The sequence below is a fragment of the Egretta garzetta genome, unplaced genomic scaffold (assembly GCF_000687185.1).
Source record: "Egretta garzetta isolate BGI_Z169 unplaced genomic scaffold, ASM68718v1 scaffold193, whole genome shotgun sequence".
Classification (NCBI taxonomy): domain Eukaryota; kingdom Metazoa; phylum Chordata; class Aves; order Pelecaniformes; family Ardeidae; genus Egretta; species Egretta garzetta.
This window is the reverse complement of record NW_009259117.1, coordinates 1,733,574-1,748,144: the sequence shown is the minus strand read 5'-3', so window position 1 is coordinate 1,748,144 and position 14,571 is coordinate 1,733,574. Positions and strand designations below refer to the sequence as shown.

At 40.1% G+C, this 14,571-nt stretch overlaps 1 protein-coding gene across 1 annotated transcript in view; it reads left to right on the top strand.

Annotated features, from left to right (window-relative positions):
- Nucleotides 1-14,571, top strand: part of SLC2A9 (solute carrier family 2 member 9) — a gene marked incomplete at its 5' end in the record, with an annotated part of 102,488 nt that overhangs the window by 1,278 nt on the left and 86,639 nt on the right. Inside the window, 2 exons of the mRNA XM_035891125.1 lie at nt 6,625-6,785; nt 13,688-13,812. Of these exons, the coding sequence (XP_035747018.1) occupies nt 6,625-6,785; nt 13,688-13,812 (286 nt within the window). The remainder of the gene's footprint in view (nt 1-6,624; nt 6,786-13,687; nt 13,813-14,571) is intronic.

The window sequence follows — 14,571 nt, the reverse complement described above, 5'->3', positions numbered from 1 at the left end:
AAACTCTGTGAGCTATGGTATTGACTGTTCTGATGGTAGACATCCTTCCTGCGCTGCCTCGGTCCTGTCAACAGAGCAGTGAGAATGATCCAGTTTTTAAGGTTTAAGCACCATTTAAAAAATGAGCTGTCCTTGTAATCGGAGCTCTCCTGCCACTTTCTGCAGGAGTAAAAGAAAGAAAGGGTGATACGGCATGCTCTTTGGCAACACTTGGATGGGTAGGTTTGAACCATGTGGTAGATTATAGTGGTGACCAGAGTGTGGGTGGGTAGATTGAAGGTGCAACTGCACCGTGACAAATGCTAAGTTCCAGGCTTTGTGGTTAGTAGCACTTCCAAGACTGTCTGTTTATGCTTGAAATCTTTACTGTTGCTTTTGGACTGAAGCTGGGCACCGTGTTGATGGCTGTGGTCATGCTGTTGACAGGTATGCATGACGCCTGCCCTTTTCTAGTGTGGTGTTGCAGTGTTTGTTTGAGAACTTTGTGTCCTTCTTATTCATGTTAAGCCATACATTAGCTTGGGCTAAGGAGCAGACTTAGTTACACGCTCTACAGACAAGGAATACATAGCTGTGTACTTCAAGGGCAAAATACCAGTGTGGCCTGTGGTCCTCTCGCTAGCCCCAGAGTTAATCTGTGCCATCCATTTGCCTAGGGCAGGCCACCTTCCCGTCCCTGGAGCTGCAGTGGCCAGGTTGAAGGGAAGAGTCTGGGCTCTGCTCATAGCCGTGGTGGGGAGGAGCGAGCCGTACCAAAGCTGTGCTGCTTGCAGCACACGAACAGGAGCCTTTGCCCCATCTGTTTTCCCCCATTTGACACTGAATCAGTCTGCTGCAAGTCACACCCTTTGGGAATGCTGATGTGAGGTGACTGAGGAAAATCGAAGGGGAGCAGCTTTTCGCTGTAGATAAACAGGTTATATTGGGAGTGCAGTAATTCCTAAAAGCTGTAAGCTCAGTTTCATTTATAAACTTGGTAGGACAAATAACTTGTTCTGGTGGCGTGCGGCTTACAGCCTGCATTCTGTGAGCATCTCTCTGTAAGGTGTTGGATCTCTTCTGCCCCTATTTACTTCAGTACAGTTTCTTTTGATGCCTAAACTCCTCCAACCTTGGGGGAGGACTGTATGATGCTTTGAGAGGTATTGAGAAAATGCCTTATAATGACTGCTCACTAAAACATGGGATGTTTCCAGGATCCTGGAACCAAACACATCAGCATGATGACTGAGCTGGGGCAGGGGGAAAGTTCAGTAAAGACTGAAGCACTCAAGAACTGTTTGTGAACTCTCGTATATGTTCCCTTTCGGTGCTGAAAGATACACCAGCTCATCAAACCACAGGGGAATACACCTGCAGTTCTCACTGGTGAACTTTACTGCAGGTCATCTCGTAAGGTAGAGTCAGTCCAACTTCTGTGTTATTGCAAAGGGGGAATAAACTGCACCAGCTCTGCTCGGAGCAGAGAGCACTTCCCACTCACTCCCTGGCTTTTCTGTGGGAAAGAGCAGTGGCCCATCGCAGGTGTGCTTCCCCCTGTGCTTGGCCACAGGAGAAACCCAGAATTAGAAGTCCTCATGGGCTTGTTCAAAGAGTTACTGGAATTTATTAAAAACGTATGGGAGCATTTGGCAGTAGGAGGACATGCTTTAATTGAATACAAGTCAAAGCTGTCTTTTTCTGAGCTGAATTTCTACAATTCATTCCATGGACTGGTTATGGGCAAGGTCTGTGGAACAACGATGTGCTTTGTGCTCTCTGCGGAAGCGAAGTCTCTGCTACTTACTGCCGCGCAGCCCTTGCCCCCTTCCTGCAGGTGGCTGCAGCTCTGCATTCCTTTTAGAGCTGATACAGGGAAAGCGAGACTGTTGCAAAAATGCATAGCCTGCTGTCTCGGCCAGTTGGATAGTTGTCTCTATGTGGGAATGACCCTTGTAACTATGGGTAAGGTCATTTTTCTTCTCTAAAGACCAGCTTATCTCTTCCCTTGATGGAAGTTATTTATAGTTCAAGAGGCAAGGAAAGTATTTCCCTTATATTTAAAATAAATACATTAAAACATATATATATATATATATATCTCCCTTATGTTTCCCACCCTAGCACTACTACCTTAATGAACTGAGGCAGCAGAATACGAGATACTGATACCAGTCAGCTACCATTCCTTGTAGGCTTTGGTTAAGGGCTAAAATTTTTGTATACACATTTGTGCCATTAGTGTTGTTCAGACAACTGATGAAAATCTCAAAGGAGCCTTTCCACAGAATTCAATGGATTCAAATCCAGTGGATTTGTTGGGTCAGACTTGTTTTGTTCTTTGGGTTTTCATTTTCATGTGCAACTCCTCAAGACCTGTACGTGTTATTAGCTTCCCATTTGTTGTCAGTGGGAATCCAGACACAGGTGCTGCACATGCCAGCACATTTATCTGTTCCTATTGAGTGTTGTAGTTTGTACTTTCTTTTCTTGAACATTTGCAGATATTTGATGTCTCCTTGTAAATAACAAAGCTATGCTGAAAAAATTAGTCATAACACAAGGGAAGAATAATTTGCATGCTATTTTTAGCCATAATCATTAGCAAAAAATACGCCGTACGCTCTTGCAGCTTACATTATTGCACGGGACATTTTCTAGTAAAAATGCTTAATAAATACATTAAAACATATATATATATATATATATCTCCCTTATGTTTCCCACCCTAGCACTACTACCTTAATGAACTGAGGCAGCAGAATACGAGATACTGATACCAGTCAGCTACCATTCCTTGTAGGCTTTGGTTAAGGGCTAAAATTTTTGTATACACATTTGTGCCATTAGTGTTGTTCAGACAACTGATTAAAATCTCAAAGGAGCCTTTCCACAGAATTCAATGGATTCAAATCCAGTGGGTTTGTTGGGTCAGACTTGTTTTGTTCTTTGGGTTTTCATTTTCATGTGCAACTCCTCAAGACCTGTACGTGTTATTAGCTTCCCATTTGTTGTCAGTGGGAATCCAGACACAGGTGCTGCACATGCCAGCACATTTATCTGTTCCTATTGAGTGTTGTAGTTTGTACTTTCTTTTCTTGAACATTTGCAGATATTTGATGTCTCCTTGTAAATAACAAAGCTATGCTGAAAAAATTAGTCATAACACAAGGGAAGAATAATTTGCATGCTATTTTTAGCCATAATCATTAGCAAGAAATGCTAATAGTATTCTAAAAGTGTTTTCTCTTCGTATTCATTACTATCAGAAATGAAATTCAAATAAACAAGGAGATACCTGAATCTAAATATAATCTGAGTGTTGGTGTTAAAGAGATAAGAAGTACTACTTGATTTAATGTCAGATTGAAAGTTTACTGTGAGATTCTTCTAAGTGAGCCAAGCACCAAATTTTGTGTTTGTTTTTTTTTTTTCCTGTCTGTTTGTATAGAAACATGTAAGATGGGATGGGAGAAATATCCCTGTCTTCCTCTTAATTCAAGGCACAAGAGGCTGACAAGAAACTTGATAGAAGGAAGACAGTAAGCGGTACATTCTACCTCCACCATTCTTGGGTACTTTGCAGGTGGAGAGGTAGTGTTTCAAACCAAATAAAGTCCTCAGTTTGAACAGTCCACATGTCCAAGGCTGGAATACTTAAAGAAATTCCTAGTTTGAACAGGGAAAATGTGTTAGGCTTATACTGCTGAGTGCTGCCTCAGGGTAATTTAGTAGCTATGGCATGCTGGAGGAAATCTGAGCAGAAGCTGGGGAAAAGTGCCAAGAATTAAACTTTGTGATGCTGCAGAGCATGTTGGGGAGCAGCGACTCAGAACGGGTGAGAGCGTTACACAAGCGTGCCGTGCCCTTACGCAGCGGTGACAGCCTGGGGCCGCATCCTTGCCAGAGCATCAGGCGCCACGGTGGCATCAGAGCTTTGCTTGATTTCGAAATGAGAACAGCATAAAAATGAGGAAGCTTGACTAAAAAGAAAGTAAATAGGCGATGTCTCTGCAGGCAATACAGAGATTGTTTAAAAATGTCGTACTGGAGCTATGCCATCTTTACCTTTTAGAAAGATGAAGAAACTTTGGTGTAATTAAACATCAGGAAAGGGAAGTAGTTACAAGGCGTCCTTCAAAAACCTGCAGTTGTGCTGACGTGAGGGAAGCAGAAAAAGAATATAAACTCTGATATATTGAAGGCTAGATGAAACTGAAAAAGGGAGTGCAGAAAATACAAGGACATAACAAGAAACCTGAATTGATGTTTTGGATCAGAGAAGTCTGGGGAGGTCCCATGCTGGAACCTTTTTTATAGGGGTTCTATTGGAGAAGCTGAAATGTCAGTAGAGATATGGAATAAAATTAGTGATAATTTTGTGTCAGGTTGCCAAAATACCTTAGCATTTGTTCAAGACTGAAAAAATAACTCAAAATATAGGCTTCGTATCACAGTTCAGCTTCTTTTTAAATAGCCTCAGGAACAAGGAGACTGAGAGGGTTAATGCGACTTTAAGAAAAAAATAGTTTTTAGGGGGAAAATTTGGAACATTCATGTTAAGAATTAGTTACTTGTACCTGACAAACTAGCAGAAACTGTAGTAGAAAAGTGAGAATTTGGAGAAGAGCTGGCATGGCTTTTGCAAAGGAGAACCGTGATTCAGGCATCTGAGTTCTCCAGATATACAAGAGGCTCCTGGACTTTCAAAAGATACCCTGGAAGGGCCCTTATGGAAAGCTCTTAAGGAAATTAGGTTGCCATGGGAGAAAAGTGTAGGTCTTGGGATAGCCAAAGAGTTAGAAGATGGGTTTCAGATTTTCATTTCTTAAGAAAACCAGCTTGTCTGGCAGATATATTCGTGTCAGGTTCTTAGGTGTCTGATTTCATGTTTGATACATCTTTTATTACTGAAAAGAAATTGTTTACCTTGTTTAGCAGCCTGAGCTTTGTTCAAAAAGCAACTTATGTAAATTTGAAAGGGAGAAACTATAACATAAAAATGATTTGGGATTCTTAATTGTAACGGTGCCAGACAACTAGCTCTTTTTGACTGCTGCTGTGGGCTTCCCCCCCTGCCATCAGTATCAAACCAACAGCTGTCAGCTCTTGCTTCCCTCCTCTAACATTTATTTGTCTTGGCCGTAAATTCTTTAGGAGAAAAATGTTATCTTTCATTGCCTGGCTTAGTAGGTCCTTGATTTTGTATGGCTGCCAGATGCGGCAGTGTCATAAATACAGTGTAAAAGTGGACACAGCCTCCCTTCTTCCCTCAAATTAATGAATGCCAATTATTTTCAATTCTGTTTTTTTTTCCTAGTGTTATGCTGAAGAATTGCTAGAGTCACTTACTTTTACAATATTGGCCCTTTGGAAAAAACAGTCTAGTGAAAGGCACTTCATTTTGAGCAAATCTGAGATTACATTTTAGGACTGAAATACAAAATAGAGGTGATAAATATTGTTTCATGGTGAGTACAGTGTAGGCTTTTACCAAAAGAATTCCTACTTACATAACTTCTAAAGCATCTCTAAGTGTTTTTTCAGGGAATTTCTGAAGTTATATGTGAACTCTCCCCCCGCCACCCTGCCCCCAAACCTACCAACGTATGGCACTTGGTGCTGTGTCCTGTAAGGCAAGCCAAACTCTTGATGTCAGTCATGTTGCCAGCTGGCAGGAATCGGTTGCAACTCCCTTCCTCTTTGTTACCTGTGCATTTCTGCCAATTCACCAACTTCTTTAAGAGATTTTTCACTTCTGCCTGCTACTGGAACCTCCTTCCCTCCCTCTTTTTTTATTTCCAGGTTATGGGTACTATAGATGAATGAAAAAGCAGTAAAACTACTTGCTCCTAATGTAAGAGCCTGATTAATGATCAGTGACTCAACAAATTAATTGATTAATGGTAGTTAGCATTTTAACATTTGTGCATGCTCTTTTCTTTAAAAGGCATTGCAAATGCTAGGCAGTGCAGTTTTGTTTGCCTTGTCCAAAAAACCTTATGCTGGGATGTGATACATCACCTGCCTGAGGTTAAGAGTACGGGTGTGAGCAGTGAGCGGAGCTCAGCTGACGTATAGCACCTTGCCAGGCATGGGTGGCGTGATTTTGTGGAGCCTCCCTCCTTAGAGGTATTGAAAAACCTCTAGGCACAGTCCTGGGCAGCTGGCTCTAGGTGGCCCTGCTTGAGCAGGAGGGTTGGAGAAGATGGTCTCCAGAGGTCCTTCCAACCTCAACCATTCTGTGTCCGAGCCCGTAGCCCCAGTTCAGGCTTAAATGTTCATATATGGGTAGACAGTAAGGCTGTCTATGTTGTACTGACAACCTAAATGGTAACTTCCTTGCTTTACAGGAGGTGCTCTTCTATAAGCCTCTTCTACATTCATGTCTACCTGTGGCTTTTTTCCCCACCTTGTTTGTGACCGACATGTAGTTAAATACATGCATGTTCTTGACTGCTGCAGTTAGTCTGTATTGCAGTTGCATCTGGAAGCAAGGCCTCATTTTTTGGAGGAGGGACATAGAAGAGCAAGGATGGTTCCTGCAAGCAAGCTACTGTTGTTTTTTAAATTCTGTTTCTGTCAGTTGTGTTTATTAAAGTGTGATTTTTACATGTATTACTATTACTGTGTATTTTCTTTCAGTATATCAAGAAGTTTTACAATGAAACATGGGAAAGAAGATATGGCTTCTCAGTGGATGAAAGCACGCTGACTCTCCTCTGGTCTATAACTGTTTCTATTTTTGCCATTGGTGGCCTTGTGGGTGCCATTATTGTTACCCCAATCGTAAAGTTCTTCGGACGGTGAGTGTATTGGAAAACTTCTAGTTTCTAAAGCAGTTTCTCGCTTGGTCTCTCTAGAAGGCTTTAATTTTTATTTTTTTTTTAAAAAACCTTCTTCACCAGAATGCAAATTTAAACGTCTTAAAATGATGAAAGCTCATATCTAAGAGTTCCAAATTTCCAAGAGTTAAGTTAGTACCTTTCTGGCCTTACTGTGCATCGTTTTAGTGACAGAAGCCATTTGCTATGAATGGGCAGTGGGTTGAGATGTCAAGGAGGTTGAATTGTCAAGAATGCAAAAGGAAAATACCATAAAATAGGAAAAATTTCACAAAGGATTGGCAGATTCTTGTTTTGAGAGTCTGCTGAGTATCTTACCGTACACAAATAAAGCTGTCAACATGCTTCATTTGCTTCTCAACAACATTTGTTGTCATATGGTAATAAAAACTTGCTCTTACAGTTTTTTCCGTCCTTGTGTCAACTTAAAATACAGTTTAAAGAACTAAACTAGGGTGAAGTCTGTGTTTGGTCTTCCCCAAGTTTGGGGACACCTTCCCTGCTCTATGCAGTGCAGTATTTGACCATGTCATGACCATAGGTAATATGAGCATTTTAGCAATGTTTGTGCTGGTATATGTTTGCATTTTTGGAAATATTTCTATCAAATTTTTGTTTCATACAGTCTTCCAAAGAGAATTTTTGCTTAGGGACATGGTTTAGTGATGGGATGGCAGTGTTAGGTTAATGGTTGGACTTGATGATCTTAAAGGTCTTTTCCAACCTAAACGATTCTATGATTTTAAAAGTAATTTGTAATTTACCTATATTTAGAAGGGCATTAAAAAAAAAAAGCCATTATAACATTCATCTTAACTGCTCATTTGGTTTTTCTTTAATTGTAAATTCTATTTCATTTGATAATTTTTGCTCACTTAAATCACTAGAGAAGGTTGTCATGGAGGCTTAAATATAAGCCTCCACCTCCACTGTTCTTTCTTTTGTGTTCTACATTTTGACTATTTCCATCACTTTAGGTTGTATTCTCCTAGGCCTGTTTGTCATTCTCCCAACTCTTCCACATCCCATTTTTCACCTCAAACAGTATGTTTTCAGGTTCTTCCCTTTCATGCTTACAATAAACCTATTATCCATTCTTCACTAATTTCTTTTGTCCCTTCACTTCACCATTTGATTTTCACTTCTTAAATATTTTTCATAGTCACAGTATTTTATTTTTTTTTTTAGGTTTGCAATTTCTTCTGCCAATCATCAATTTGTCTTTTACACGCTTCTTAAATATATGAAACTGTGCCTGACTCAGACTGATTAATTCCCAGAATTGTCACTGAGTCTTCTTTACTTTATTAAAAAGTAAAGTAAAAAAGAGTTGAACAGCTTTGTGTGCAGGTTTGTTGAAGTAGTGGCTGATCTTAGTCACATTAATACCACTTTGATGGGAGCAGATCATGTTTCCAGGGCAGAGCTTCAAAGCTTGCAGACTTTGCCCCTGTTTATTATGTTTATCCCTGTTACATCGTGAAAACAGTGCTCTCGTAGATAGGGCGTACGAGTACTTGATTATGGCGTACGAGTACTTGATTAGAGATGGGAAGGGATTGCATCTCTCGGGGACCTGGATAAAGGCTGCACGTCAAAGCGTGGTTCTTGAGTTTGTTGTTCGTGCTGCAGTGTGTTCGTCTGGTCTAGGAAACCAGACTGACTTATTGGTACGGTAATTGGGGAGCACATTATGAAATGTCGACAGAACAATAAAATACTTCACTGTTAAATTGTTCAAGTGTAGGTTGGAGGGTTGTATGTATGATGAAGCAGAGCTCCATTTACACTGACAGAGAATAATGAACTAAGGGGGATCAAAAGCATTAGTCAGAAAAAATGTAATGACTTTAAAAAGAGCAATCTTGAAACATATTGCTGTAAGGTTAAGAACATAATTTCCAAATTACCAGATTCCTAGGCCCTACTTGCTTTGAGAGATGTAATTTTTTCAAAGAGAGCCTTTAACCACATAAACATAAGTCCCATGTTCAAACATGGCTTTGACGCTTCATAATTTAAATTTTCCTCTTCTGCCAAAGAGCAGCTGCTGTTGCATATCCTGAACGCCCAGAGTGATGTGCTCAGTGGGTTCCTTAGGCCACTGCTAGGGAGGCATTTGCAGGAGTGGGACGAGGCCTTCCCTCTAACCCAGTGAACCGTTTTGAGTATGGAGTGATTATGGGAATTTGTCTGGATTATCTCAGTAATGCTACCACTTTGTTGTTCTGAAGTCATCTACTGTAGTTGAAGTGGTGATCCAGTATTCAATCTGTTACTGGCTTTTATTTAAACACCTAGTTTAAAGAACACACAGCTTGTTACTTAAACACCTCGTTTCCTTACTAGACTTTTTGTATAAGGTGTCTTACTTGCTCCCAAGTGGGGCTTCTGGAGTCTTTCTTATTACTGAATTTTGAGTCAACAATACATTTTTGATGAAACCTTAGTTCTGTCATTTTCCTAGTTGTGAGTTTTAGACAAAAGGATTATTAATTAAAACCTCTAATTAAAGTTATTGCAGCCATGGAGGGCACATAGTCTCTAGGATTCTGTTCTGGCCTCTGGAACTATCCAGAACCATGAGAGCAAATGAAAACCTTGAAATCACAAGAGGTTAATAACACATGATTTTGCAAGAAGGCAAGGACAGCTCTGAGGAAGAGATTCTCCAGTGTTTTCAATATCCAAAATACCTAAAAAAGAAAAAGACAGAAAAAATCCTTAAAGCTTAGCTCTGCTTGTGTCTAGCTGACGGGTGAACTATCTGTCTCAACTGGAATGCCTATAGAAACTGATCTCTACTGCGCAAATGGCTCTTCTCTTAGGACTACTTCTGACTGAGTTCAGGATTGGAAGTTTCATTCCTGCAGCAGTACGGATAGTCTGTCTTGGAGAGAAACAATTTTGGCACTAGGTTGCAAAACTTACTGTTTGGCTTAGGACATAGCTGCTTGTGACAAATGCTCTGTGCTCAATCAGAAATTTTTGAAGGCACCTTTTTGGAATGCATGAATGCTTCATTTCTTTTGGCTGGAGAAAATTCTGAATTATTTGAATGGAAGAAACAAAAATCTTCATGTCTAAATGAATGCTAGTCTAGTATTTTTAGTGCAATAACCTGAACTGGGGTTCTGAACTGGAACTTGAGTCCAGATTCTGTTTCCCAGGTCTGGTGCTGTTTTGCATGTTAACTTTAGGTTGAGCCCACTTCACTGTCTATTCTTCTTTTTACCCAGTTACAGAGATAGGGATATTGATGTGGTCTATAAGCTTCAGCAAGACTGAAAAATGAAATATGCTGTGCAAGAAGTAGGTATGATTTTTATACTTCAATAGGTTTCATGTACCGTTTGGACAATTGCTTGATCAGGTTGTGATTTGGGACGTGAGAGAAATTATTAGGCTGACCAACACATCAGTGTGTGTCTTTTCTTGTGGTGGCCTAATGTTGAAGTTTGCACGCTTACACCTTCTCAGTGTGGTGAGTACAGTTACCTGACAAGATTGGTTGGACTTTCCCAAGGGAAAGTTTCTGCTGTCGTGCTTTATTAAGTGTGGTAACTGTATATCACTTACATTAAAGCTATACAAGCAGTGGTTTGTTGGGATTTTTTTATTTGTTTTTTATTTCCTATGCCTTGTTGCTAAAGTAATACAGTTTTGGTCTATGTGACCAGGAAAGCGTAGGGGTATTTTTATGATGTAGCAATTTTAAATATAATATGACCTGACTGGGAGTACACTCAGACAGCATGGGGAGTTTGGAGGGTATTAGCTGTATTTTTTTTTTTTCTTAGGAGCTATGATGAGAAGTTGTTCCCACTGCTTATATTTGTGATGGCTTGGCCCCAGCTGGCAGCCAAGCACCCACCCAGCTGCTCATCACTCCCCACCCCCCAGGTGGGACAGAGGGACTGGGGAGAAAACGGAGGAACAGGAGTAAAGAACGACTCATGGGTCAAGCTAAAGAAGGGGACACCAGCAGTTACTGTCATGGGCAAAACAGGCTCAACTTGGGGAATTTAATTTATTGCCGATTGGCATAAATATTTAATTACTGATCAAGTATTGGGAAGCAAGGCAAATGTTAAAACACCTTTCCTCCCACTTTCCCAGACAGACCATTGCTCCAGGCTCCTCTCCTCCCCCTTGGTTCCTTGGCAGGTCACAGACAGTCCCTTCAGCGAGGGAACAGGCAGTGCAGGGGTTCGGGGTCAGCATGCAGCAACTTCCCTCTGCTGCTCCTTCCATCTCGTGCGTCTCCTAGGCTCCAGCGTGGGTCCTCCATGGGCCACAGTCCCGCTGGGGATGCACCTGCTCACTCCTGGAGCACCTTCTTCTCCACTGACCTTCTCATTCCCTCATTCCATCTCCTCGCAGAAGCCACCCCTGCAGCCCCTTCACTTCCAAAACCTTGCCACAGACACCTAGTGCAGTGTTTTCATTACCAAAAAATTACACGCTTTATATAGTCACACTCTAAACAGTGTATTACTTTCTCGTTTTCTTTTTTTTTTTTTTTTTTTTTTTTTTTTTCAGTCTGGCAAAGACAAAATCCTTTATCTTTGTTAGTTAGGCTGCGCTTTTCTGTTCTTTGCTGCACAGAATACGGGGTCACTGGTCAACTTTTTCTACAAAAATAAATATTTTGTAGGTTTTATTTAAATTAAAAAAGAAGAAAGTAATAACTTCAGATGAAAGTATAGTGCTTGTTTGACCTGAATGAACATTTTGTTTCCATTTCTGGCATTAGTTATATCACTTTAGCCCTCTCAAATTATATCCATTTGAAAAATCTGTTTGAAATGGTAAAGTCATCACACTCAACAGCTTTGTTGTATAAACGTATATTTCAAATGAGCTGTATCTCATTGTTTGATCGTCATTGTTACTCATTCAATCAGTGTTCAAAAAACACTTGAAAGCAGGAAAAGTAATTAAAAATACAAGTATTAAAAATATTTCCTTTTAAAAATATATTGATCTGTTGTAACAAGTCAGATGACTGGTTTAATGAGTGAGAGATTTCCTGTTAATACCTATGTACTGAATCTGAGAAGAATGATTACTGCGGGGTCAGTTTGTTACCTGCTTTAGAAAACAAAAGGGTAGATAGCCTGTCTGGTCATCGCTCTTCTTTTGCATGGAAATAACAATATATTGAGATAAAAAAATCTGTTGAGAATACTTAGAAATTTCATACCACTTCAGTTTTTAATAAAATTGGTGTATTTTCAGCCTGTGCTGTTTGCTGTCAAAATTAATAGAATCATCATAATTTATATTATCAGTGATTATCTCCAGGTAAATTTGTTTTCAGATCAGTTGTTTCCTTCTTATGTTGTGAGTGGGATTGGAGACTTCAGTGTTTAGTTGTACCTCTAGAGCCAAAACAAGACTGTGCTTAATTATATGACTGGTAAAGACAAAGCTCCATGGCTTTACCATGTATAACTTAAGTGAGGTGACTCGCAGTTGGAAAACACAGGGTACTATCAATCTCTTGCCACATAATTGTGAAAATCATGGTGTTTTGTCTTGTATTAGATCATAAGCAATGCAAAGCAGCTATCTCATCATGATGTGCTGTAGAGAGGCCACCACGTCTCCAGCAGATATCCCAGTCCTGGCTGTGACTCTGCCTAGGAATCATAAGAAACTTTTCTATCTCTCTCAAGGCTGAACCTGATGATAATGGCTTCTTCAGCCATTCACCTACAGGCTGTAATTTAGCAAAAAGCCACTTAAATCCATATTTGTGGAGAGATGTGTATAAAGTAGCAGTGATTCTCTGAGTTCTGGGTGGGTTTTCTACTTCATCTTTCAATAGAGAATCATTGCAGCAGAGCTATTGATCTTAAATCTTTAACCACTCTTCTTCCATATGTTCAAGAAATGAGACCTCAGATGTCAGTGTTTGAATCTGACTGTCCAAGGCCCGTGAAATCCTACACATAATTTCTTTTGTGAGGTATTTCCTTCTGCAGAAGTTATGAGACTTATGAGTGTCTCAAACTTGAGCAGAAGGTTCTGTAAGATGAAAGCTGTAAGAAATACAGCTGTTGGTACAGTGTGAATGAAAAATTGATTTGAAACTTTTAAAATGTTTTTATTAATTTCTTTGTATTTTTTCAACAAATAGTTTTCCATAAAGAACAGTTATTTTATTTGAAAGAAATATTTTTCTTTGCATTTTATTTGACAGCTGTAGAATAAAATAATTTAAAAATTTTTGGGGAAAAAGGTGTAAATCAAGATTTTGGTTAATTTCAACAATTTCTGGACAGAGGTCAGTTTTTATCACTCCTATAAGCCCAAGTGTTTTTTCTAACTCCACGAGTAAGCAAGTAATGTATGTGTTGAATATCATAGGTTTAAGGATGAATTATAATGCCATAAATATGTCAGTGTTGGGAAGTTCTTAAAATGGCAAAAACTATAAGTAACATAAAAATGCCTATAGTGATATCAGCTTATTGCTATTTGAAGTGTATTCTCTGGCTCCTACATACATACATTTACCCAGAGTACACTTGTTTATATTCATATGCAGAGTCTCGGACACGGCACTTGGGTTCTTAGGACGTGTAGGATGGCTAATTGCCGTGCCTTTGAAGTACCGCTCTGTAGTGAACTATGGTATGTTTTATTTTAAAGCTGTGGCATAAGTTTGGAACTGTATCCATTTGGGTATAGTGTTGTATTTTGGAGCTCTATGCAACATGTAGGAGGCAGCATTTGTTAGGCCCTTTCTGCTTTTATTTATGGATATTTAAGAATAATAGCCTAGTGTGCTTTCAATATGACTAGATTTAACTGTTTTGGTGCTGGTATCTACATAAAATATCTTTTCCTTTTAGGAAATGCACGTTGCTCCTCAATAATGTGTTTGCAGTGACAGCTGCCTTGTTGATGTCCCTCTCCTTGCTGGTGGGGTCATTTGAAATGCTCATACTGGGACGCATTATAATGGGTGTTGATGCAGGTAAGCTTTTATCACGCTGTACATATTCAAAACGCTGGCACCATGCGTAATCTTTCTCCTCTCCCCCAGTTAGATCTTTCTTTACATTAAAGAGGATTTCAGGGACTAGCCACACTGATTTCACTGGGGCAAACCAGCAGAATGAAGGTTGGATGATCTGATGTTTGGAATGAATGCTAGCCGCCCTGCTTGTTCCTCCCCCTTCCCTCCTCCAGCCCTGGCAGAGTGTCTCTGTCTCCATGCCATGAAAATCCTGTGGCTAGGAGGGTACAGTCTATTTATTATAGCTGCTTGCTGCTTCGTGTTTAGAAGTTCTTGCATCCCATGCTAATACCTGTAGGTTTAAGGGGAAGGTTTGCTGCATCATCATTCGATCCTAGCAACATGGTCTTCCTGGTTTAAAAGTAAATCATGGAGGCACTGCTGCACCCAAATAGTCTTGCAGCTAGTGGTGAGGTTCTCCGCAACTTCACAGACTGGTAGATGGTGAGAGGTATTTACCTAACATGGAGACAGACTTGATGAATTAGGTAATTACACTGAGAGGGTAAAACTATCTTGACTCTAAGCAATAGAGCATGCTTTGACCTTGGCATTGCTAAGCCCCCTTCCTGGCAGGCTTTGTCTGTGGTGTTAGTAAGCAGTTGTTTGAAAGTGGATGTGTCCATCGCTTGCAATGTGAAGTTCATGGGTGGTTTTGGTGCTGACCGCTAATTTTTGTCTCAGATTACCACCAAACAACCAAACTTCAGGAGCTTT